The following is a 26,171-nucleotide window of genomic DNA, read 5'->3' on the forward strand; positions in this document are numbered from 1 at the left end:
TAGTTTTTACTTTCGGAAATATTTGTGCTATGCTTCTGTCACTTACGCTAAAGAAACCCCTACTAGCGCTTCTGCTTATTTCATTTCTCAAATGTGGGGAACACAGTTACAATGATTTATGGGTGGCAGTTAACACAGAGATTTCAATTTTGAAAGAAGGGGCATAAAATAAGAATGCTGACTAATTGTAGGAGGTCTATATATACAGTAGCACGCTCACCTCAAGTTCTCCACAGTCGCACTCCTCTCCCTCCTCCACGTAGCCGTTGCCACATTTCTGTCCACCGTACAGCACCTTGACCTCAGGCATGTTGAACAGACACATCCCGATGCCTTTTTCAAAACTGGCTGCCAGGTCCTTCTTGCTGCAGCTGCTGAACACTGTGGGGAAAGGATACCTGTGAGGAAAAGAAAAATTCTTTGTGAGTGACACAAACAAAGATAAAGTGGAGGAAGAAGATCAAAATCACCCACAAGGGTCCTCTTCAGTCTGATGTAATCAGTGCTAATTGCTGCTAATCACAAAATCAATTAACCACAAAAACTCAGCAACCTCTCCAGAGCTCCATTAGCATTCGAACAGCACAGGGGCCCGGTGACGTCTGCCTCCATGGAACGAGGGAGATCTGATAAGGCATATTTTATGAGACAGGGGAACATAAAACCAAAAAGTGCCTCCTTCAAGAATTGCAACACCTATAAATTAAGAAATGGCGATGGGGTGTTTTTAATATTGCTTTTGGAGGGGGAGAGGGGGAAAAGCTTTGTTAAAAACCTCCTGTGGCTTTATATCTCCGATAATATAGTGCCTTGGATAAGAGTGTGTGTGTGAAGTGAGCATGATTATGTGCAGACACTATCTTTATAAAAAAAGCACTATATTAGGTTTTAATACCTCTGTCTACATCATAAAAGCCCAATATGGCCCGAATGAGTGAACCCGTGTGTAATATATGTGCTCGTCTTGCACATGGATGAGTGCATGTATGACTATGTGGGGGATCCAGGTCAACTTAGCTGCGAATATGTTTCTTTCTACAGGCGCACCACGTACAATATATACAAGTCAAAATATGCAGACTCAGTAAAACCACATGTTCGCTGAAGAACCTTTGAAGGCATTCATTTTAATGATTTTCGCTATAAAATGTGTCCACTTCAGAGTTGTTTATAATTCAGAGCAGCAAAGAAAGTGCCTACAGTGTAAATCCAACACATACCATGTATTCAGTGTATAATGTATTTCCCATATGACAGCAGGGCAAATTTTCTATTGAGCTTGCAAGGTGTTTTTTTGTCTAGAAAATCACAGTGATGAAAGGACAGCAAACATGTCTGGTTGTAGCACAACTGTAAATGCCTCCTCATCTTTCAATAAGCATATTTAAAGAGCAGCTTGTGCATACGGCCAATTCATGCACAGGCTGAGCTGCTGTGGCATCAAGGCATCATATAACAGTCCTTGGTAGCCCAAAAGATTTTAACTCAATGAGGTTCTTCTACATAAGTTTACATTTGCAGGAGTTGCCAATTGTTTCCAGCTTCAGGGCTGAGCCTTGAAGTGTGGCTGATGGCTGTATTGATGCAGGAGCCGTCTTCTTCTGGCCTTTTCACAGGCCGTTGATTTTCAGCTTAAGAGAAGGAGGCCTTTCTATGTGACTCAATGTCGACAAGTCTTTCAAACTGTGTTTCTTTGATTGGGTTTCACATGCTAATATGGCTCTAAATATGTCATGACACTCTGTGAATGTTTTTTACATGACCTCATTCGCGGCTTGCCTTTGATTTCCATCATGTGTGGAGGCGGCCTACATCAACTCCTGCTGCTGACCCCCTCTCCAAACACACAACCGTCTGCTCTCTAACATCAATACTATTCAGAGGTTGTGTTAGGTGAAAATGGGGTACCTGGAAGCAGATCTCTGTACACTCTGGACTAAAGCAAAATATCTGAGTAGATTTGTAATGACATGTAATGGCAAAAGGAAATACCAATAAGGAAAGCTGTAATAACAGCCATTATAACACCTTTCTTTTTCCTTTCCTCCCTGTTGAACCTCCCAGGGGACCTTGCTATGATGAACGGCTGTCAAGGCTGGCAGACCACTTCCTTAGCAACCGCTGTTGTTGATTTCTTCCTTGCCCCCTAAGCACGAACCAAAATTGCCTACTCTGGTTGCACACCCTGTTCTGCTGAATTCAGTGAATTTCCATGAACTCAGCCCTGTTCTTCAGTTACCAGCCCATGCAAGCCATGACAAACACTCACATCACAGCTCACATCCCCGAGATGCATGAGCTCAGGATCCAGCTGTTCTTTATGAGACGCAATACAGAAATAATTGGTCTATCCTGCAACGGTGTGGGGGTGGGTGGAGGAATAATGGCTGTGAAAAGGAAGAGGCACCAATGAATTACAGTGGATGGCATTTAGCAGCTGCGGGCCCCCAGGGGAGGAAAAGCAGTGCCAGGGCAAATCACGGTGGGCACATCTGGAGCTCATAGCAGACTAAAGACCCTTTAGACAACAACTCATCCCATGGGAGTCTATGCCACCACCACAAGAGAAAAGACCCTGTGTGACCTTCCGGCTGGTTCAAATGCGGTTTGGGCTTCAAGAAAGATGAGTCTTGTTCACCTCTGTCTATTCTCTTTGTCTGCTCTTTGGTTTGTCCCATAGTGCTGCATTGTTACCCACCTCCAATTCCATTATTGGATCAATTTTTCTCTCTGATTTTCTTCTCTTTAACCTTACGTCAGTTTTTGACAGTTGGTTGCTAGGCTTCAGAGGTACTGCAGTTGATGGTTGATGGAGTGTACCATGCAATCACAGGATCTTAGCAACGGTCAGCTGCCAGACAAGGCTTTAACAGAACTGTGGGAGGTCTGCTGATAAGGAATCATTCCCAGATCTATTACAGGCCTCCATGATTTGCCACACACTGTAATAATACTACAGCGCCGAAGGCTTTCAAACATCTAACAATCCAGCAGCCCTGACAAGGGGATAGATGAACAAATGACCTACATTAGGGTAGAGAAGTATAGTAAAGACGCTACAGACACACATCCAGAAAGGACAACAAATTGATTAAATTGACTCTTGAAATGTACAATCAATGTAATTAAAAAACTAAAATAATGAATTAAAGACGTGTCCAAAAGTGTTCAGATTGAGCTTGCTTATCCAAAGGCTTTTACAGCTTAAGGATTTAAAAAGTAAAACACATTTCAAAGCTGAAATGAAGCAAAAATGTAAGATGAAAGGGTTGCTCTTCTAAATTAAATGTAATGGGAGTGTGCCTTCAGTGATGAGAAAAATAACCCTTTTTTATTTTTATGTGGAAAGTCATGGTTATATAGGATTTTAGTGCTGAAGATGAACATACAGTCAGATATATTGTACCACCAACTACAATAATCATGAGGCAAAGTTGCAAATGAATATACAGAGCATTTTACATCCAAATTAAAGTGGGCTGGGCATACATTTGACTTTGGTTCAGATGATACAGAATGCCGCAAAACCCATCCACCACATCCTGCACAGCAAGATTATGTTACAACTTTTCAGCCATAAAACATTGATCAGGCTATGAATTAGATCTGCCTTTCTGGTGACACATCTGACAAAATATTTTTTTTAAATACAAAAAACACTGATAAGACTGTAGTTTCATTCTGCTATCACAGTTTTATTTTGCTTTGTTGCACCTTGATCTTCCAACACAAATGTAAACAAACCTTAATTCAAACCTGACCGTGACAACTGTAAGCATGACAAATACTTCATGTTTGCTTAAGTAATTCAAAACCACAGTTCCTTCACTACACATTTATTATTAATTTTACAGTTTCCTTTGAGCATGTAGAGCTTTGCCGATGACATTAGGTGATATGATCTGTTGTGGCCTTTGGTGCCTGGCAGTCTGGCCTATGTTGTAGATCCTGAAGAGCATTTTCACATTGATTTCCCTATGGACCCAATTAAACAAGGCATAGTAGAGAGTTCCTGTTCTTGAGCGGGGCACGGGTCACATTTCGGTGGCATGCCTTGGACCTTGGTTCAGTTTCTGTGATTTTGATTCTTGATTATTTTATAACAAGGGAAATATTTCAATCTCGTTCCGATGGTGATCATGCCCAGCATTCAAAATCTTACTAAGGTCTTCAACCCATGAGTGTGTGAACCCTGTCTTAATAATTCATCTTGGTGTCTATCTGTCCATCATCATCTTGCAATGCAGCTGCATAACACGGATCAGTGCTTTTTACATTTTTTTGAATCACAGGAATATCAATCAGATGGCAATTTATACACTGAGGGGGGTTGATATACAAAGCACACTCAGGACATTGCAATAACGTGGCATGTGCTGTATCCAAACTATATTAAAAGGCACTCAAATAGCCACACCCTGTTAATGAAAGCAAAAGATGAACCAATAGTGGACCAAACATAGAACCCTGTGGAGTTCCTCTTTCAGTATATAAGCGAGATGTATCTTTCTGAATACTTTGTGCACTTATGTTCATTCGATGGATTACCCTGCAGCAGCTCAGTTGATGTGTGTTCCTCTATGTTATGTTCTCAAAGGATAGAGACTCCAGCCTGTTCTCATTTAGCCCTAATGGGGGGGGGGGGGGGGGGGGGGGGGGGGGGGGGATGGATAGGAAAGGAGGAAGCGACAATTGGCCGTGACCAATGTGAGCAGGAAACAAGCAGTGCTCTGTGCATATGTGCAGCTGGCTCTGGGACAGTTACAGTTTCAGTGCCCCCCCCCCACCAGCATGAACTGGATCCTATTATCTCTAGAAGCGAGGCCAGCAGAGCTTGATGGGTATCTTTCTTAACATTGCACTGATGAAGGCACTATTGTGCTTTAGCTGATTAAAATGAAAGATCAATCAAACCAAAAAAAACTCAAGGTACTCCTTGCTGAGTAAGTGTAAGTGAGTTATGCCAGTACTTTCAATTATTGAAAGCAGGGGCTGGTTATCAACGGGGCTTTTGTACCAACTCATCCAACTCTTGGCCTTATGAAGAGGCATTCTGTATAATCACATTGCACTTGGAAAGAGCTGGTTGCCTGCCAAGAAAAATATGGCATTCAATGCTATGAACAAATAACTGTAGCTGCTGGGTGATGAACAACATGCAGGTGATTGCAGCAGAGCCATGTGTGTGTGGCCACATTGCATTTTAAAGCATAGAACTACAAGGGGATTGAGTTGGACTCATGGGAGATGTAGTGCCGCCTCAGGCAGTGAGTGTATAGTGCTGACCTGGAATTAACTGAGGAAGCAGAATGAGGCAATACAGAGTTCCTTAACATCCTCATTTAAATGTATTGCTTCCTTAATCCTGGATTAAGTCACAGTGCAGCAATATGGATGGATAAGGAGATGTTCAGGGGATTATTTTAAAACCAATGGCTAGATAATTTCTTTCTTTTTTCAGATGGAATAAAAAGCACTCTCTCCGTGGAGAGCGGAACAAAACACTAAATATTCATGCCACATATTTCTTACCAGTCTATGTTTGGTAGAAATGACATCCTTTCACATTTAGTGAATTTCGTCATAGCTACGTATGACTTCAGAATAGAGAGATATTTTAAGGGAAATGTGTATGCTTTCCCTACATACAAAATGTATAATAGACAGTATTTAACTATTTATTTGGAGCTGCAAGAATGTATTTCAAAAAATAGAATCACTCTCTAACTTGCTGTAAATAAAGAGGAAAAGGAGAGGGTATGTAATTGTAGCTTTTTTTACACATTCATGTTGCGGCCAATTTTAGGATAAAGTCTTTGACCAAGGATACCCAAAATCTAAGCTAATTATAATTCTAAATCTTATTGCTGTGTTGCTTTATGAGTCTCTATTCAAAAATAGTTTTACCCTGTTTCTTATGGGTCTGGTCCAAACCAAATACAAAGGGATGTTTCCAGCATTAAATACCAAACTGTGGCTCCCACAGACCACTAGACTTCTGGCTTGAAGTTATACCCAGTGTTAACACTTAAAAAATCCCTATCCCTCTGCTCGATCTGACAAGATGCAAGGCATAATCATCCATAGTTAACAAATATAAACTATGTACCAGTCTGTCTTGATATGCTGTAAGATGCACACTTACGCCATGTTTCTACAACATGGTACGGCTCTGCTTAACTCAAATCCCTGTCTGCACATTGTTGCTTGTGTGGTTAAGTGTACATCATGGTTTTGTGAGGTGCCATCATGGTTTTGTAGAGTGTTTTGTGAGTAAATGAAAAAGTGTAATCCCAAAGCCATGGTCATCTTTGCTATTTACAAATCCCATGACTGAGGTGGCACTAGAAAAAGTAGCCAGTACTATCCACAACTTTTGCAAATTAATTATTGGAGTTTAGCTAAATTGTGTAAGAGTCAGTAAAATAGTATTGCTTTGGCCATGCACTGCGTCTGAACCATTGGCTTCCCATCAGTATGAGTCATATTGCCTCAGGGCATTAGCACAGCTGTTGAATCTGCCATAAACCAAAATAGTCCAGCAGTTCAACAGCATTATTTGCTTACCGCTCGATAGACAATGAATTACAAATAGAGAGCATGTGGAATAATGTTTACATATGATCACAATCTGGACTGTTTTGAGCCACACTCGTCTCAATAAGTGACTGGATTAATGCAAACTTAATGATGGCTTGACATTACGATGATACATTTCAGATGGTTTTGGAACAAGACGTCATTTTTAAAGCCTATCCAGAGGCGACCCCACTGGATTGCACTGAAGCAGTGAATGATAGCATATGTCCTTAGACTGATGAAGGCCAACTAGCTGAAATAATACTCCTGCAGTCTTGGATATTGCAGTAGAGTAGAGTATCTTTAAGGAGTCAGCAATCTTAAAGATCGATTGACTCTTAATTGTTTATGAAGGAAGCTGTGACTCACCCGGTGGAGGGAGTCATGATGCAGCCTCCGCGATCCACGGTCACCCTGCAGCCACACCCCCTCTCCGGGGTGTCATGGTTCATTCCAAAGTTGTGTCCAAGCTCGTGGGCCAGAGTGACTGCAGCCCCCAGGGGGTTGTCTGAATGGTCCTACAAAAGAAAAATATCAATCATGCAGAAAATGAACAAGCAATTGCTTCTTAATAACGTGTATCTCTTCAATTTAAGAGTCAGATTTATCAAGTATATTTCTATACTTGACATGATACAAGCAATGTGTTTTATTGCTCTGTTTTAGGAAACAATAGCTTATTAAACCAGAACTTCCTGATTACATTCTCTGAGGAAAATAATAAATAATTAAAATGTAATGGTAGCCAAATCACTGTTACCCCCCAGGACCTACTGGAAAAACATGACTCAAAATCACTGAGTGTAATTGCAAATTGCCAAGATTAAACAAACAACACTGTTGGATCTGTGCTTATCAGAGCGCTTCCTCTGCTTGAAGTTGTAGTACTGAAATGTGGAAGGAAAAGGCAGACTGCGGGCTGTCACCTTCAGCTTGCTGTGCAAACTTTGACCAAGCCAGATGTGCTGCTTTATCCACACAAAACTGGCAAAAAAGTTGAAAGAAAAACTCTGCTTGAGGACAGCTTAAAAATCACACGGCCAGCAAAGATAACAGAATAAAAAAACACACAGTGCTAGAGGATGCGCTGTGAAGATGAAGTTGTCACCGTGAAAGCTTCGTTGGTTGAGGTGCCGAGAGTTCCTGAAAGGTGTGTAAAACATGAACACGTGAAGAGGCCGGATAAATAATGTGGCGGCAGCCGCTATCAGCTCTTCGTGCATGAAGCACTGTGCATCAGAGCACCTTGTCTCTGGAGTCTTCAGTCACTGTGCATTATTCAGAAGAGCTGTACAGTCTGATGAACTGCTCTGCTGGGGGCTTTTGAAAGTAACGGTCATCAGCTGTCAGCACTTCCTGCGATCCAACTGTGCCGCCAAAAATCCATGAAAAGAAAACCCTCTAGCTCAGTTTCCAAAACACCTTGCTGACTGATGAGGCTTATGTGCTCAAGAGGGCACTACATGCCACTGTCTGCGTTCTGTTTTGCCACACCCAAGAAATGAATGTAACATTTGGGTCTGGTAAATGGATATTCCAGATGGTTCCAGAATGGATGTTTAAGATTTAACTGCTTAGAAAAATAACAATGAGACCCATAGGGGAAGTTGGCTAATGAGTTCAAAAGTACTTTGTCAGTTAGCGAGACAACTGAGACAACAGGGTTGCAGTTTGCCCACGGAAGAGTCTGCGGTTGGAGACTAATTCTTAATGTCCCTGACCTGATATATGTGGTATGTAGAGCTCTATCATAATGACCAAGTCCCCACTTTACCATCTGCGAGGACAAGAGTGAAGAACCATCTGGGGACTTGCTGTAAAGCTTACCAGCCAGCCAGACAAACAGCCACTCAGGGAAATGGAGTATAAAATAATAGCATGACTTGCGCTAATACAACATGACTTGGGCACATAGGGTTGCAGTTCTTTACTGGGTGATCATTTACGACATGCACCTACATTTTCATTCGAGGACACACAGTACCCTTGAATTCATTAATTTGTTGCACCTCATTAAGAAGCAATGGTTTCCACTCGTGTAATCGATACACGCTTTGATTTATCAGTGGAGGGTGCTATGCATACTAACTTAGCCTTCATGGAAAAAAAGTCTCAATGATGTGTGTGCCCTGTTAATACAAGTTAATATCAACTCTGGAATCCTTAGCTCAACCCTTACACAAGAGACTCAGGGGAGAAATATGAGAGTATTATGTCAGACAGGAGGGAGGGGGGAGAACCAGGCAAAGAGTGGAGGGCAGAGGGAGGGAAATGATAAAATATGTCTGGTCTACTTTCTGGAAGTCAGAGACACACCAAATATTTCTTTTGTACTCCTTTTGCTTCAGGATGGAATATTCGTTAGTGGATTTACGTACCATGACGATTCCCCCCGACTGCTCTGCTGTGCACATACTCATGATGGGTGCCATACCAATGGTGGTGCCCTGGAAATAGACCCCACTAAGGGGAAGACAACAAAGGTCATCAGATCTTTGATGCTTCAACTGTCACGGTAAACGCCCCTCGAGAGAGCAATGTTTTTATATCTGCAAAGGGCTGTCTCAAATGTTGAGTACTGCTAGGGTTTTCTCATGACTAACATGGTTTGGAAATGTTTCATTGGCTACTGACTAGGCCTGCATGCCAAATAACCTTAGGTGTTGCTTTGGGTTAAAGTTAGCACATTTTAGTTTAACATTCTAGGAAAGTGGCGAGCAGACAGACCAACAGAAAGAAAGACAAACTCATTAAAAAAAAAAGTGGTCTACATCTACATCTGATAATAACAGCTACACATTGTCATTTTACCAATAGAAAACTTTTTTTTAAAAAGATGTGTATTTTGTATGGATCTTATGAGGCTTTAACAGCATGTGAATAATTAAGACTGGTTCAGAAAGAGTTTGGAAATTAGATTTGTTTTTGTGACATCCACACTGCAAGGCACCTTTGAAGGTAGCTCAAAAGAACAGCCACAGCAAAAGTTAATATAACAAAACATCACAGTCAATTAAGCTTTGAGTTAATAAAACTCAAAGACCAATCCAAAACAACTGCATTATGCGCTCTTAATAATTTGTAAATATGATCAATTTCAAATAGTGACTTTAAGAATGCAACTATCTAGCTGAACACTACAACAGCAGATCTACCTGATTAGCTGGGCGTTGTCATGAGGCTTCTGAGGGAGCAGCTTGACCTTCCTCCAGTCTAGGAACTCATGCAAAGTGGTGAAGGGGTCCTGGGTTATCGGGCATTTGTCTACATCACTCCATACTTCCAGGCCCACCAGGGCCACACGGATATTCAGAGCCCTGTAGAACTGAAGGTTCAGGGGAGAAGGGAGACGTAGAGAGGGAAAGAGAGAGAGACATATTTCCCAGTTTAAGAGCTTTTGATCTGTCTCATAACATTTCTGTTCTTCTCTTCACTGTACTTTACTTATTGAAACACACATACTATACACAAGTCGCTTAAAAATGATGAGAGGCTCTGAACAAATCCTTAAACATTAATAAACGTGTGACTCCGTATGAATAAATCATATTTTGCTTCTGTTTTATTAAACCACCACCCACGGAATGTATTATTGCAGCGGCCTCTTCACAACATTTCTCAGTCGAGTTATGGAATTGATCGTCCATTCATAATCCAATCAGCCTCTGTTCGCAGGTCGGTTAATTCTCAGCAGGCTTGATGTGACCTCTAATAAATCAGACGCTTAAACCACATCCCCTCTGTTGATTTGATTGTTACCTTGTCCACGTAATTGGCGATCTCAGCCAGCCGCTGCTTGACCTTCTCCATGTCCTTGCCTTGCTTCTGAAACTGAACAACACAAGTAGACAGAGTAAAGCAAGGAGAAAGAGAGGTGATCCACCCTCTTGAATGTTTATTTCCATCAAAGAAATTATTTAGGAAGCATATCAACACTGCATCGGATATCAACCCTGCACCAGCTTTGGAAATGTCTTCACAGGGTGTCGTGTTGATTCCACTGCAGCTGCTATCATCAAAGGGCTCCTGAGTGGAGCTTCGGCTTAAGAGATAACCTCAACCACCTTGTCTTTTATCCAGCATTCATTCACTTTCTGTGGCTCTGAAGCTTGTGACACTTTCTTCTCTTTGCCCTCTCTAAGATCTTATGGTTGAGGTTTTAGATTTGAATGGAATGGTTCATTGGTCAAATAATGTATAAGGGAGCTGGACAGTCAATCAATATGAGTAAGTTGACACATTAAAGGCGGAACAATGGAAAGATTTCAGTCATCTTATATATGTCTCAAGTGGAATGTGGGGCAGCTAAGCAGGCGACCTCTGAGCTTTTTAGCTGAGGATAGGGCTGGAGACGGTGAATAGGTCAGGAAGGATCGACTTCTGCTTACCTCTCTGTTGTCAGCGACAATGATCAGCTCCACATACTTGGTCGTAGTCTGGACGTGGCGTTTATGCTGCGTGGGTGAGTGAAAGGACAATAGGTGGTGATGAGGCAAGAATGAGCAATAAATTGGAGAGGGAATCGAGTGTGGTAATGACAAAGTGATAAACCAAGAGATGAAGCGAGATAAAGATGAAGAGAGAGAACAGAGAAAGAAGAAGGACGTTAGGAGGACACACTTAACCTCAGCTTTCTAGAAAGGGCGGCTTAGATTTAGCAGGTGGCCACTTGATACACACCTTCCACTCCACACTTAAGGCGGCAAACACAACAATCAGTACAAAGCAATCTGATATGCCTCACGGTGACCCAATAAGGTCACAGGTAACTCTGTCAACACAAATAAATCACTGTTTTTAGACAATGGTGCCTGCACTGTAGGCATTAACAGTATAATCCCCCGGGCTTTTCTTTCTAAAATTAAAAGAGCATGTGACGGGCTAAGTATTGATTTATTTTACAACTGTACAATGATTTTACCAACACACCAAGACAGCGGAGTAGGGCTGATGAGAATGATATCCACATTTAAGAAGGCAGGTTCACACTTTTCTCAAATGGTAAAAGGTGTTCAAATATATTATTATTTGTTATTGTATATTTGTGTGGTCAAGGATCACAGTCAAAACTTTGAACAAAGAAGGAAGAATCAAACACTGTCATTATTAGGGCAGAAGAGAAAAAGTAGAAGAGGGAAAAATTGATGTCTGAACACACCAACGAAAAGAAACAACATTGTGATCCCTAGAGCTATAAGTCTAGCTTGGCTGAAAATATGATGACTGAATAAAAGACACACATTTTCATAAAAGAAGTTAAGGACAAAAAGAAAACACGAACATGATGATTATTTTGAGGCTCTTCCAAACCAAGGCAAATAACTCCTGTCCATGGGGCAGACGTTGCTCTCATGTTTCAGTTTTTCCACTCTCTCACACACACACACACACACACACACACACACACACACACACACACACACACACACACACACACACACACACACACACACACACACACACACACACACACACACACACACACACACACACACACACACACACAGATCCTATACTATCCTGCTGGCTGAGTGTTCTGCTATCACACTATGGCCCACTTTCAACCTGAGCCTCTATATCCGTGCTGGCCTGGCAGCCTGGATCCTCTCTGCTCTTATCTGCCTCCTCCATAGATAAGCTAGGATGGGCCAGTGTGCTCCAAATGCACGCTATGGTGAAATCTCCAGGAGGCCACTGGAGAGGGGACACACACACGGACACTGTGTTCAATCAACTCATTGAAGAGCATGACTGTTTGTGAACTAATTCAGATTAATCAGAAGTAAACATGACTTATTTCACATGACGTTTTATTATTCGTCTCTCTATAAAAGTAAAAATGAAATTGGTTTCTGGATCCAATTGAGTAGATGTGTATAAATAAAATCACCTACTAATATATTCAAATATTTAACGGCTTCCCTTTTACATAAATGGACCAAATGTTCTCCCTTCTACTTCCCTCAGTTCCTGTTTCCACTCCACTGCTGCTTCAATATCAGAGAATTAAGGTGAAGAAAGAGGCTGGTTTTCTTTTACAATTTATATGACAAAGAGAATTTAAGAACGAAGGCCAGCTTACCAACCTGAAAGCTTTCAAGCACATTACCTTCATTAAGCAAATGGAGCTGGTTCAGGTGTGGGTGAAGATAAAAACGGTATAATGCATCTTTTTTTTAAATATTTTTTGGGGGCTTTTTGCCTTTAATCGGATAGGACAGTGGAGAGTGAGAGGAAAGTAGGAGAGAGATTCGGGGTAGGGATCCTGAAGGGCCACGGGTCGGGAATCGAACCCGGGTCACTGGCATACGGTGCAGGTGCCCCAGCCAGTTGCGCCACGGCCAATGCATCTTTGTGATTAGATTCTACTCCACGGCAAGTTCAGGCTGCAACGATTAGTCAACTAATAGATGAGTCCAATGAAAGAAAAATAATTGAAGAAATGAAAGAAAATACCGTTTTCAGCCTCTCAAATGTAAGGATTTCCTGCTTTTCTCTGTTATGGGGAGTTAATGGATAATAAAAACATTGGTGACTTGCAGCTCTATATGTGTAGTTCTCCTATATTGTATTTAACCCTTTCCCAAAATGTAATGTTCTGTTTAGGCTTGACGCCAATAGAGATTTGCAGCTACTCATGCTGTTGATGTGCAGGTCCTGAAAGCTAGCCATCATATCTCTCTCTTCCCTTCTCTACCCCATCTGACTGTAATCATCCAGGCGGCACTCTGCCAGCTCGCCTCTGTATCTTTAGACACTCAAGCAGGGCACAGCGCAGCTTATCAAAGCAGCAGCAGTACACCTCGGTGCCCTCTTGTTAGGAGGTGAGTTTGCTTGTATGCCACCAAGTACAGAAAACCAGACTTTAAATTCACACTTTTCTGTGTACCTTAGCGCTGCTACTAACAAAGCCTTTTGCTCCTCGGGTAAGAAGAAGTGACCATTTTTCAAAAATAATTCCATGTCTATTTTATATGTTTTCACTTTTGTAATCACCTGTGGGATTACTGTGTGTGTCAACCTCCCTTAAAAGCAGCATCTGTCTTCACTTAGAGATGTTTTCCTTTCTAACTCTGGCATCTTTTGCTGGGTTAGGAGGGGTAGGGACATGCTATTTCAAACAAATGAAATGCGATCTGATAAAACATATTAAAGTATAATGAATAAACCCTTATGAGTTATAATCAAATCATCTTTTTCACACTGGTTTAAATTAGCAATATGATCCCACTTGTGTCACCTATTCCCCCTCTGTCTCTGTCTTTAAAACCCTCTGCATTGTGCTGTTGTCAGAATTGTTTTGCTTTGCAGCCCTCTAACCAAAAAATAAAAATGCTGGTCATTAAAGCCAGTTTTATATTCATCAACAGGAATCAACAACTGCAGTTAAACATCAGAAAATCCAGATCACTTCATGAATAAATAAACCCAACAATGTTATGTTTTAGCCAGCAAAGCCATGTGTTTGGCCTGCTTTCTAAAACAACACTCAATCTCAATACAACCTTAATGAAATGATTAAACAATTGCGAGAATAAAAATCAGATTTAAGAAAATGGAAAGTCCCTCACATTTACGCTGCATCACAATTATGGAATGTGTGCTTTTCCTCCTTGTTGGACATCTGTTTCATCTTTTACACCACCTATCTGTGTGTCTGTTGTGTTGACCTGATAAATAAACCATGTATATCCACTCTTGCCGTCCTTCACCAGTCAGATAGAGATCACTGGAGTCTGTGTTTTCCACTTATCAGCGCTCGTCATCTTTAAAGGCCTGTTCCCTCTGAAGATAAAGAGGCTCTATGATCATGGCTCTTATGATTTATCCCTCTGCTCACTGGCAAAGTAAGGAGCTGAGTGTATGACGTGGATCGGGTGGGGTTTTTCTAAAAAGCAATCTGTTTAATTCTGGATGGACGGGTCCTGCTGAAGCCGTGATGTACAAGCCCGATCTTGCTTTCAGAGCAAATGGTGACACTTAGCAGCCGATGCACTCTCCACAGGCGTTTATCAACCTGGGCTCAACGTATACTCCGTCACTAATGGACAATGTTAGATCAGATGGAAAGAAAGAGTGAATTCTTCAACAAGTAGTAGCTTCTAAAATATATAAGAGACCACTTACCAATATCTACATTGCAAATGATCTCTCAAAAAGGGTTAAGGTGAGCAATCTTTCAAATTGTGTGCAGATGGAATTGAATTATTTGCTCCAACTATAACAGTACACTCAGTACAGTACAAATCTTTGCCAGGTGTGTCTTTTATCTTTCCCTCCCTCCCAAACTAAGAAGAGTTGAATCCCTCTCAATTGTCTTGTTTTTAACCTAGCCAATATGTCTATGCTAAACAAAACATAAGTTGATCATTTAAATCACCTATGTCAGGTAAAGACACAGTGAGGAGTAAATGAACATATAAAACAGGCAATACAAAAATTGGGAATCACCGCAACAAAGGTCCATGAGCATTCAATCACTATTTTCCACCGTAGCTGGTTAATTCAAGATGTTCTGCACCACAGCATTTTCATAGCACAGTGGGTTTGAGACTACAAATTCAACTTTTGAATGGAAGTCACAGCGAAAGGCTGAATGAACGGGCATACAAGGCCTAATTAGTTATTAAATATTCTGGAGACTAAAAAAGTGCTAATTGGAAAATATAACGTTTTTCAACATGCCACCCTCACAAGGTTGAATAATAAAAATAAATGGATTACACCTGGTTCACTTTGTAGATAACTCACAAGAAAACTCTTTTTATCAGAATGAGTAACTCTTAATCTCTCCCGCCTCCAGTCGATTAAAGGTTCCTCTGAGCTGACTTTGCATTATAGTGACTTACTACAATATAAAAAACAATGAATCTTCGAGGAAAATGCTAACATGATCAGAATAAAAAAGCTCAGTTTAGGGTATAGAGATATAGGGTTTAGAATGTTTTCCAGTGCATTCTCCTTAGTGGACCATTTGGACCTGTTGAAGTGGCTTCACAATTGACAGGCCTTAGAAATATATGATCCCTTTGTTCTACCTAAGAGTGCTTAAAGAACATGTTTTCTAAGTAGTAAACTTTGGTGATTTGCTGACTATGAGCTATGAAGTAGTTATAAAAGCATAAAATGCCAAAAATACGGCTGAAATCTTGCAGACAGAACTTTCTTTCAAATCGTCAGTTTACCGGTGATAAAATAGAGACAGTTTAATGATCCTTACCCTTGTGCTGAAAGCCCTGAACGGACTGCTGTCTGCATGTTCAATGGGGTAGGATATGTTGAAATCATGGCCACAGGTGCCAGGAGCAAAATTGAGGTGTTCAGCTGTGTAGATCCAGTGAGTCCCATCGGAGTGATCAGCAGATGGTTCCACTACATAGGATTTGCCTTCAAGAGTTATGAAACCCCTGCAGAGCAAGGAAAGGTGTGACAATGTGAATTCTGTTCATGTTTTCAGAATTCAAACACTAGTATTGTGCTCAAACATATCAGATGTGTAGCAAATAATAATGTTAAGCTAACCTGGCTGAAACAGAAGTAACATTGGAGTATGTGTGACTAAAGATGGTACATCATTGTGATGAATGCAGTCTTATATATAGAGTATAATATCTTAGATTCCCATTGTTTCCTCTTCCTTCATTTTTCTCATGGTTTAACATTGGCCTTTCTAATTTAAATTGACATCCTCATGCAGAGAATCTGGATAAACTCTGAGATTCTCACGGACCTTCAATATTCACAACCAAATGAACTCACACTAACCCCCCTCACCCCAAAGACAGCCTGAGCACTGCCAACTTTAAACCAAATACAATTTGTCTCTGTGAGCCAGGCAATGTGCAGCTCTGTCAAAAACAATTATATGCATATATTATTGTGCTCACAGGTTATAGAAAAACGGAAATAGATAAATACATATCAAAAACAAAGGGCAACAGCGAGGGCTTTACAATCAGGCGATTCATCCGTAGATGGTGTAGAAGTTTGGCTGGTTTCTGATAACATTCCTGATGGTGTCCAATGATATTACTGCAATCATTACTCCTGTTTGACATCTGCAAACAGTGTTTCCAACACTTAAATTCCTTACTTTTCTAAAGCCTAACAATATCTCAACTTTACTGCTTTTCAACAGTATATAAAGACTGACATCTCAACGTATTAATGTAGCAAAATTCATTATTTATTGGGTTCTGCCGACACGCCAGTTGTACACTTGGGACTTATGACTTGGCCTCCAGTCAGACTAAAAGCATAATTTCTGTTTATTACAACCCTGGATTGGATATTCATAGATTTGGTGACAGTTTTAATGGTTTTGATGTCATTGTATTGATCAAAAATAATTGTTGTGAGACGTTGTAAACAACAATTTGGAGATAAACTGAAAAATTAGTTCCAGAGATGGTGTTAATAATTACTTCTTGTACAGAAAAAAATAATGCATGAATGGCAAGTATATGGGCTGTCACAAATACATCACAAAAGCACTAGACCACTGTTTTTTCTGTGACAAAAATAAGTAAATGTCTGACAGACTTACTTCAAACCAGTGCAGGTACTGAGACTGACGTCCGAATTGACATGTCCCTCCACCTCACCATGGTAGTAGCAGTTTGCCTGTAGGAGCACAGACAAAACGTTTTTCAGTATTTAAAATTCAGGACGAAAGAGATGGGACCACCGGTGTGAGACTAAAGAGCTGTACCCCCTAATCACTGTGAAATATGACCAGATTAACTCTTTTGTTGCTAGAAAGCAGCTATTCACTTTCCCACAGGCTGAAGATGGTTGAAATCTGTGCAGCGTTTCATATTTCCCAGCACAATTTTTGCATGCTGCTGCATTTCCCAGGTACCCGCTTTCAAGGACCACCTGTCAAGCTGCAAAAGGGAGTAACGAAAGTAAATGCAGCCCATGTTTATTGAACCAGGCCTGGCAGCGAGAGGGTGGGGAGGAAGCGTCTGGTTTAGAGTGAAAACAGCCTTTCTGCTGCAGTTACACAGCCTTGCTCAGGTGAGGTCTAACCAACCCTTTTGCCACCCTGTTCCTGAAAACAAGGAAATGAGTTTTACACCCCTCTAAATATAGAGTGCAGGCAGTAAATTTAAATGTCCAGCCCAATGCAAGGTGGCTAACCTCGAGAAACTGCTTGTTTCGCATGTTCAGAGTCTAAATGAGTTTCTGGTGTTAAAGGGGATCCTTTCCTATTGTTGCATCACAGCACTTTTTCACAGTGATTCTGCAATTAAACCACAATTATCCAATTCTTTGGGGTTCGGGATAAAAGGCAAATTCTGGATCTATTATTGAATGCATTTATTGAAGCTGAATCTTTAAGAAAGCCACACACTTAACAGACCAGAGAGTGATTTCCTGGACCTAAATTCTTTGGATTGCCAGAAACATGACCCCCAAGGAATGCTTAATGTCTGCTGGATGTGTACTTTGTTTGTTAAGGCTGTACATTTGCAGTACAGTGATAATATGTCAATGTTTCTACAAAAAAACAACATTAATACTGCTTTGAGAACAACAGAAACTATACAAAGAACTAAAACATACTTTTTGTTGCACAACTTAAAGTGTAGAAATATGACTAATAAGACCAAAATGGACTGGAAAGACATTATATCAGTAAACATAATCTATGCAGCACTAATGTTTCTCCCCAAACATATTTGGTAATACATTAAAGAGTCATATAAACAGGATTTATTTAAGAGAAACATGGATTAGCTATCAAAACAAAAACCTACCGCCCAAAGGACAATATCTTATTTAGAGGACATTGAAGATACATACCCTAAGCCTTGAGAGCCTTGTCTGTTTGGCTACTTTCCATATCTCTACCTGGAGGTGCACTGAAAGAGACTCATCCATTATGGCAAGGTAAAAGGCAAAGAAAGGACAGCCCAATACATGAAATATGAAATTTTAGTGGAGCAGGGCTGGATTTAGTGTGCTGCGTTAATGCTACCACCTCATGTTTCTTTGATGAGATCATGACTGTGATGCATCGAATATGAAAGATATGAATAGACTTTTTGTTTCGGCAGAAAGAAATGAGAAAGGAAAGTGCTTACGCCTTCATATCTGGAATAAGAAAGATTAATAACTAATACCCAGATTATTGTAGGAGGCAAGGTCGGGTGTGAACATCACATTGTTTATCATACTGCATGTATTATTCTAAGTTAACGCTCTAATAACCATGCTAGTGATTCATATTCCCCGTAGTGCTTGTTACAGCACACAGCACTCATTTATTGCATTGTATGTGGACTTCAGCGAGGAAGGGAGAGGACGAAAACCGACAGATAGAACCGAGGGAGGGCTGACTCACGCTGAAGTCAATCTCAACAGTACCTTACCTTTGACACAAAACTGAACCCTCCAGATACTTGCCCAGATCACTGTATCAGTCTCCTCCCTGCAGGCAGGATAAATAAATTAACTGTGGATCAGCCTCAAAAGGCCTGGCCGTTTCCAGTTAAAAAGACCCTCCCCGGTTGTGGTCATGAGAGAGGAATGAGAAGAAGGACGAAGGTCAAAAGATGCCTGTTAGTTCCCAAGATGTTGAGACACTGAGTAGGTAGATACTGGCAGCTAGCCTTCGGTGGTCCATGCTGTTTTTAATCCGCCCATCCATCATGTGCAAAACAGGTGCTCAGAAGATAATGGCTAGGAAATTAATTGATGCAAACAAGGCATAAATGACACTCAAGGATACGCTGCTCTCCTTTGACATCATTACTTTGGATATTTGGGCTGTTTATCAACGAAAAATCAATCAATATAAAAGGCAAAATCTTGGGCTATTGGAAATTGTGATAGCATTTTTCACAAACACCAAATATTCTAAGGACTTAGTGATTAATCTATCTTGATAATGAAGCCCCTACACCAATTATTCCATCCAACCCTCCATTGATGCCATGTGCCAGCTATGGCCTCTCAGTGTCTCCTAAAGTTGACCCTCCTCAACTCCTTCTTTGTCTTTGTCCTTTGGATTGCCGGTAATTCTGATGAGCGACAGAGCCAAGCCACTGATGGCACCAGCTCTGGTCTCACTGCAGTCTCAAGAGGAAAGAATTGTTCATTTCACTGTGTGGGCTGGCTATTATTGAATTATATTAATCTCTCTTTTGTGAATTTTGAGCATAAGTAGGCCAGGCGTTTTGTACACAGACCTTGCAGTCTATTAATATTCTTTCTGGAGATCTTAACAAAAAATTGACGTATAATTTCTCTCCAAACAGCAGATGATCAAATCAGTGAAATCAGGGAAGCAGGTGGAAGCTTTGAGGCGTAGAAAGTGTTCCACATGCTGCTGCCACATCATTCTCATTCATTACAGTGTGCTGTACACATAGTTTCCTAATAATCTTGCTGTTCTGTAACCTCGAAAATTCATGGAACATTTATGGAAGCATGAAATATGTTTTCAAAGACCCATTGTATTTGAACGCTGAACAGATGAGCTATATTTATTCCAAGCAAATCACAGGAAATTATAAGACCAAAGCTCTTGTAAGGTTGGAGAAACAGGATATAAATGAAGTATAATATATCATTAATAACCTCATAAACTGCACAAAAGAGAATATATTTGAAAGTTATGCATTAGAAAATCTGACGTTGCATTCAATTTTATCCTCTTATCTCAGTTTTATACGCACGAGTCTCATGATGCAATGATGGGTGCTTAATATTTTAGACTAAGTGTGACTTCTGAAGTGCACTTAGATGTTCACTAGTTCAATGTATTCGTGCAAAGCTGCATTACAGAGCATTTTTTGAGATGGTTTGAAGTCCATCCATTATAAAACACTTGAGCCGCTTCCTAAAACGGAGTTGGTTCTCTGACCTCTGTCCGCCTTTTATTTCATCAAATATGAATATACTTCCTTATACGCAAGACTAACCAATTCCTGGCGGTTTTCAAAAGTGGGTCTAACTGTGATATACATTTTTTATTACTTCCTTGCTGACCTTAACAAAAGCACAATGGAGTAGAACCCGACAGGAAGTACGGGTCCACAGCAGCCCGACATCCATAGGAGCTGCTGGGTGGGTAATGAAGAGAAGTGTCAGCTTCAATAAAGAAACAGGAAATAAAAGGTTGCTAACATACCGTGAAGTTGTCCGAGCCGGTGACTGCAATGCCATCTTCTAGGTAATGGGTTTCTGTATAGTTACTTGCAAACAGCCCCCTAGAAAGAATAAACAAAGAAAACAAACACAAATTACCCTCTGGGGCTTCATCCTGAGAAGATCAATCACTATGTCTTAGGCCAGACTTGCATGAACAATAAACAGTTTGATGTGATTTAAAATGTAACCCTGCTTTAGTATAGATTGAGTTGAAGCACCTGTAGGCTAAGAAACAAATTAGATTTTTTTTTAAAGACTGCTGTTATATTTGCTGTTTACTTTCACACCATATGCAAGCACCAAAAAGAAGCATTCAATATCAATCCATAACTCATTCCATGTGTTACGGAAGAACAGTTATTAGCTCACACATTACAGACAATGAGCAGATGGACACAATAGAGTTATCTGATAAAGGCGAGAACGAGGAGATTATGTTGACAGGAAAGCAGTGAAGGAGTCATTTTTAGTTACAGTCGGGAATCAATAACACTACAAAGTGATTCTCTGAGGTTACCAAGCGATCCATTTACAGTTTATATCTAGAAAGCTCAATAAATCAACACAACGAAACTCTGCTGCAGGCAAACAGAGGCATTTTGCACTGCTCTCTTTCTTCCTATTCACGGGTCACTACCATGTAGGCCAGGAAAGATTACAGCAATACCTTGGTAATGATACCTCCTGCCTGCTCATTTGTCTTCATCAAAGCAAACTCAATTTTGTTATCTCTACTTCACAATTAAAGGTTTCCGCTAGCAAGGTGTTTTCCTAAGCAAAGCCTCCCTGTAGCCGTATGGTGTTGGTACTCCTGGATGTGTAAAAGCACGTCTTCAATATATTAGGATATATGCAGCATAAAGCCCTTTGTGTTAGCACAGTCTTAAATATTGGCATGAAGAATGGTAAAAGAAGAAATGCTACTAAGAGATACAACATGGCAAACAGATTATTAGAAAATAGGCCATTATGAAATGTGGTAATTCTTCTAATGGTACTTTCATGTTCATGTCTTGAGACAAGGTCCCACTTACTTGTTGATTACAAGCTATACGTCACATCTAATGACCATCATAAGGGAGTTGCTAAGTTTAGTTGTTATTAATTGTACTGATAAAACAAACAAGTTAGACATTGTGTACATCATTTATTCGTCAAACTGTTCTTTTCTATGGTCAATAATGAACCTTTTTAATATTTAGTCTCAAAACAAAATGCATTTACAACTCTCTGACTCAGTGAATTATACAACTTTTTTTTCCGATGTTAGTTGTGTGGCGATGAGTCACGAACAGAATCCTTTAATACTGATTTATATCAGTACACTAAAACTGGTGTCCTCACGAAAGGCAAACTACAAACCTTTCAGAGGTCCTGAGCTTTTAAGACTTTTAGTTGATTTATTATTGACACTCAAAAGATTGATTTTGGTATACCACATACAGTAACTGCCGAACTGTGCTGACATGTCACCTCAATGACAATGAAGACTCTTTATCAAAGCAATGATGGCTGCCCTTTTTTTCCCCTATAGTTGTTACCAATAACTGCTCTATTGTCTGACAAAAGGAAGGACGCTGGAAGAGGAATAACTGCATAAATAGATCAACAAATAAACTGAGGTCCAAAACAGCTATGTCGACCCCCTGCTGGGCAGATTATTGCAGCATTTGCATGTGTATTTGTGTTCATGATTTGTATAAGTGAGGATGAGTGTCCATGTATTGTACATACAGGGAGTGCATGTACAGTAATAAACTACAGGACACCAGCAGATGGTTGGCTGGTCCTAATCCACAGCAGAGGAACAAACCTCAGCAGGCAGCTGGATTCTCTTACTGACCTCACCACTGACAACCCAGCTGGGAGTGTCAGCTGTAACAACCTGGGGAGGGGGGTTATTTTGTTTGGGAGCTGTCGGCATGAGATACAATACTTCCCCACCCTCTAGAGCAGAGCCAAAGAGCTGGTAATAATCATTGGATCAAAGCGAAGCCAAAGAAGAGAGAGCGCCAAATAAAATGATGTGTTTCTTCAGTCTTAATTAGGTCTGCACTCTCAGTTGGACAGTCAACCTCAACATCTGCCCACAAAGGACAATCCAGTGTGGTGATTGTGTTTGCTTCACTGCTTGCCTGTAACAATCTGGGAGAGTCTGGGAATGAAAAATGAAAACATGTTGCAGACACATGGAACCAAGAAATGTCACCTTAGTCCACCTGAGTGAGGTACTCTTGCACCGTTAGCAATGGTACATGATGAAGATAACTAATATTCCCTTTCTTCATTGTTATTTGCACTTTCTCCAATTTCTTATAGACAGGGCCTTCACTGACATCTCAGAAATAGGACTGAGTGGCCAGATGTGTCATACAGATGACTGATCTAAATGGGAAGCCAGTGGTACTTAATGAGAGGTCTCTCACTACCATTCTTTTTTGGTAAGCTATACGCCTGCCTGAACTTAACTAAGGTTAACTTAGAGCTAGCATTCCTTGGCTGCTTACTCACATGGTGAGTAGCTTCACAGCACGGGCTGTAATTGGTGCCAAGATTCACAGTTTCCTGGCAACAGCAGTTAACCTCTGTGCGTAATTACTAAAGTATGTCCACCATCAATTACCTTGGAGGTGGTTTAAGAGTACATTTTTAATGTTTAGTATGAACAGAAGGGAGAACCTAATAAAGTGTTATATCGGTGCTTGGCTATTGCTTTCAGACCCCTCAGTCCCTAAATAGGCTAGAACATGACAAACTACACAAATTAGAGTTGCAATCTGCACTACACACATGCAATTAAGCACAGTGCAGGGGTACCAGTTATATTATTTAGACAAGGGTTGAAACAAATGAACAGAAAACCTTTGAATGCATGTAACCTATCTGACAACACCTGTACGTTCATCCCATCTCATCGAAGTGTTGAACCAATACATCATGTTTCTAATTCCACAAACCAACCGCCCGCGTGACAGCAGCGGCTCAATGTTTATCAATCAGGCGGAAGTTAATGAGGCATGTAAAAAGGGGGGGATTGGGGGTTGTGCCTCCCATTTAAAATGCATCACACATGAGACAAGCCTACAACAATGCTCCGTCTGACTGACAGGAAGTTAGCATCAGGTAGGGACACCAAGAATCAACAAGAAGATGCAACATTCCCGCTGTTACAGCCGAGTGTTAGTGCCGAAAGTAGGAAACATGACAGGCATGGTCTTAAAGCTCTGACAGAGAAATATGTTTTAACTCCTCTACATTTGTCAGACAGGTACAATACTGTACATTAGTTGTGTTTATGCTTTGCCGTCTCCTGGCTAAAATAGACAAAACATCTTATGAAAGAAAATATGTTGGATTTTCCTGTGAGTAGATTTTTTCAAATGCAGACAGAAAGACAATGAATACACTTCAAGCTAATCCTGAATGCCGGCTATTAAATGCCACTTCTTTCCTTCCTGCATTAAATTAATCGCATTTTCCTGTTGTATCTGTTCAACATTGTCAGCCTCTTCTGTCTGTCTTTGTATAGGGAAATAACACAGGGAATTGCACAATGTCTATCTAAATGGAATATATTTAAAAATGTCAAAGCTTACTCTGCAAACACAATCCCTGTTGTGAACATTCTAATTCAGAAAATACAACCAAGCCAATCCCAGGACACTTAGCTCATTGGTGTTTTATGATCAGATTCCATCATTTTCCTCGCATGTGGTCTTAATGGCAAGTGTTTGCGCTGCTTCTATGCGAGTAAAGCAAATTTTGTGGTGTGTGAGCTATATTAATTGCAACAGGCTTGATGAATTGCAGTTGGTGCCTAATCAATCAAAGGCAAACAGGAGGTCTTATTTGTAGGCGAGTGCTGCGTATGACCTACTGTAGAAAGAAACGTCCTTTACAGCTTTTATATGCTAATGTTCATTGAGTTTCCATTGATTATGAAATAATTGTACATCCATTCTTTTTTTAGGCGACTTAAAACGATACGACACCAAAGCATTCAGACATACATATCTAGAGCTTTCACGATTGAACAAATCTCGAGGAAACAACAAATGGTTGAATTTATTAAACAACAGGTCAAAAAGATAAATAAATACCATGTCTCCTTGCTCATGCTGGATCATTTTTATTTGGTGGAATATACAAAACTCATTTTTCAGTCAGTAGTCACAAATGGGTTTTCAACTTCAAGCTCTACAAGACTCCCCCTTTTTCTCCACATGAAGTATCCAATTCAGCGATAAGAAAAACTGAGCATAGAAAGGATATGTTAACACGATCTGTGACAATAGTTAGAAGTATTTATGGCAGTAAAGGTCCATAGGGACTTGGCTTGGGAAACGGAAGGTCACCTGTTCAAGTCCCCAAAAGACCAAGTGCTACCGAGGTGCTCCTAACACTGGGATGGGTTAAAGGCAGAATGTAAATTTCCCCTCTGTGGGACGATTAAGGGTTCCTTCTTCTATTTTATAAAGAACATTAACTTCCTTTTAGATGAAGTGAATATCCTTAAGTGACTTGTTCTGACCAGTTCATTGACACACCAGCCTTTTTTTACCATGGTTGGAATACAAGCTGTATCAACTTGCAGCGATTTCACAGTCACAGGTTTGGATATGTCTCGTTAAACTCAGACGACCTAATCAGGGACTTCTGGACAAATCCTGCAGTTAACTATGATAAATGAGAAACCAGGCATTAGGCCTCTGCAGAGCAAGTAGCTCTGTAGCATTTGTAAGCCCTGTGCTATATAAAAAGTTATTTAGAACAGATGTAAATATAAACATTTAGAGCAGATGAAATCACCATCAAAGAAAGACGTTTCTCGTAAAACCTAATCTATGAGCTCCAATTAGTACATTACATTTCAGTGGAGAGACCCGTGAGGCAATGTGGTAGTGATAATTTCCCTTTTCTTTTTTTGTGGTAAGTTTAAAAAAAACCAGCTCTGTGCGGAAAAGTGGGATCATGTGCATGAAACCTACAATGGTGCAAACCCCCGAGCGAAAAAAAATACTTGTGTCAGTAACATTCTTTTTCCAGGCGCAAGAGAAGAGGGCCAGTCTTCCTGGCTGTGATCTGTCTGACATCAGGCAGTGTTGCAGGCCAGTGCCAAGTAGAGCAGAGAAGCAGAATTCCCCCTGCTTACCCTGAGCTCAATGCAACTCCCGGTCTTCACCAAGCATGTCATGAACAGAGCTGTTAGAGCATGCCAGCCAATGATTTCGGCTCAGGGAGTGGGGAAGAAGGGGGGAAAAAAGAGTAGAAAGTCAAGGCAGATGGTTTTGACTTTATAAGCTGTCACGTTTGGTAGAGAGCTAACATGGTGCTTGCTGGCGCCCATCAAGCTACGTCCAACATGACGAGGTAGAAACACAAAAAAATGTGGTCTTTGGCTTCTGTCAAGAAAGCTAACTGTGTTGAAAATG

At 40.6% G+C, this 26,171-nt stretch overlaps 1 protein-coding gene across 5 annotated transcripts in view; it reads right to left on the bottom strand.

Moving 5' to 3' along the window:
• LOC134871398 (disintegrin and metalloproteinase domain-containing protein 12-like) overlaps positions 1-26,171 on the bottom strand; it is a 68,363-nt gene that overhangs the window by 12,400 nt on the left and 29,792 nt on the right. For 4 of the 5 annotated variants that reach the window (XR_010166683.1, XR_010166681.1, XR_010166682.1 and 1 more), the window contains exons 4-12: positions 20,720-20,798; positions 17,126-17,202; positions 15,800-15,986; positions 10,968-11,033; positions 10,339-10,410; positions 9,735-9,904; positions 8,958-9,042; positions 6,949-7,097; positions 221-398 (exon numbers count right to left, since the gene is read on the bottom strand). Coding sequence is in view for 2 of the 5 variants with exons in the window: in XM_063894172.1 (XP_063750242.1) it covers positions 221-398; positions 6,949-7,097; positions 8,958-9,042; positions 9,735-9,904; positions 10,339-10,410; positions 10,968-11,033; positions 15,800-15,986; positions 17,126-17,202; positions 20,720-20,798 (1,063 nt within the window). In the remaining 3 variants the exon portion in view is untranslated. Of the gene's footprint in view, positions 1-220; positions 399-6,948; positions 7,098-8,957; positions 9,043-9,734; positions 9,905-10,338; positions 10,411-10,967; positions 11,034-15,799; positions 15,987-17,125; positions 17,203-20,577; positions 20,649-20,719; positions 20,799-26,171 lie in introns of all 5 variants that reach the window. The other variant, XM_063894173.1, reaches the window with a different exon arrangement.

The sequence above is a fragment of the Eleginops maclovinus genome, chromosome 10 (assembly GCF_036324505.1).
Source record: "Eleginops maclovinus isolate JMC-PN-2008 ecotype Puerto Natales chromosome 10, JC_Emac_rtc_rv5, whole genome shotgun sequence".
Taxonomy (NCBI): domain Eukaryota; kingdom Metazoa; phylum Chordata; class Actinopteri; order Perciformes; family Eleginopidae; genus Eleginops; species Eleginops maclovinus.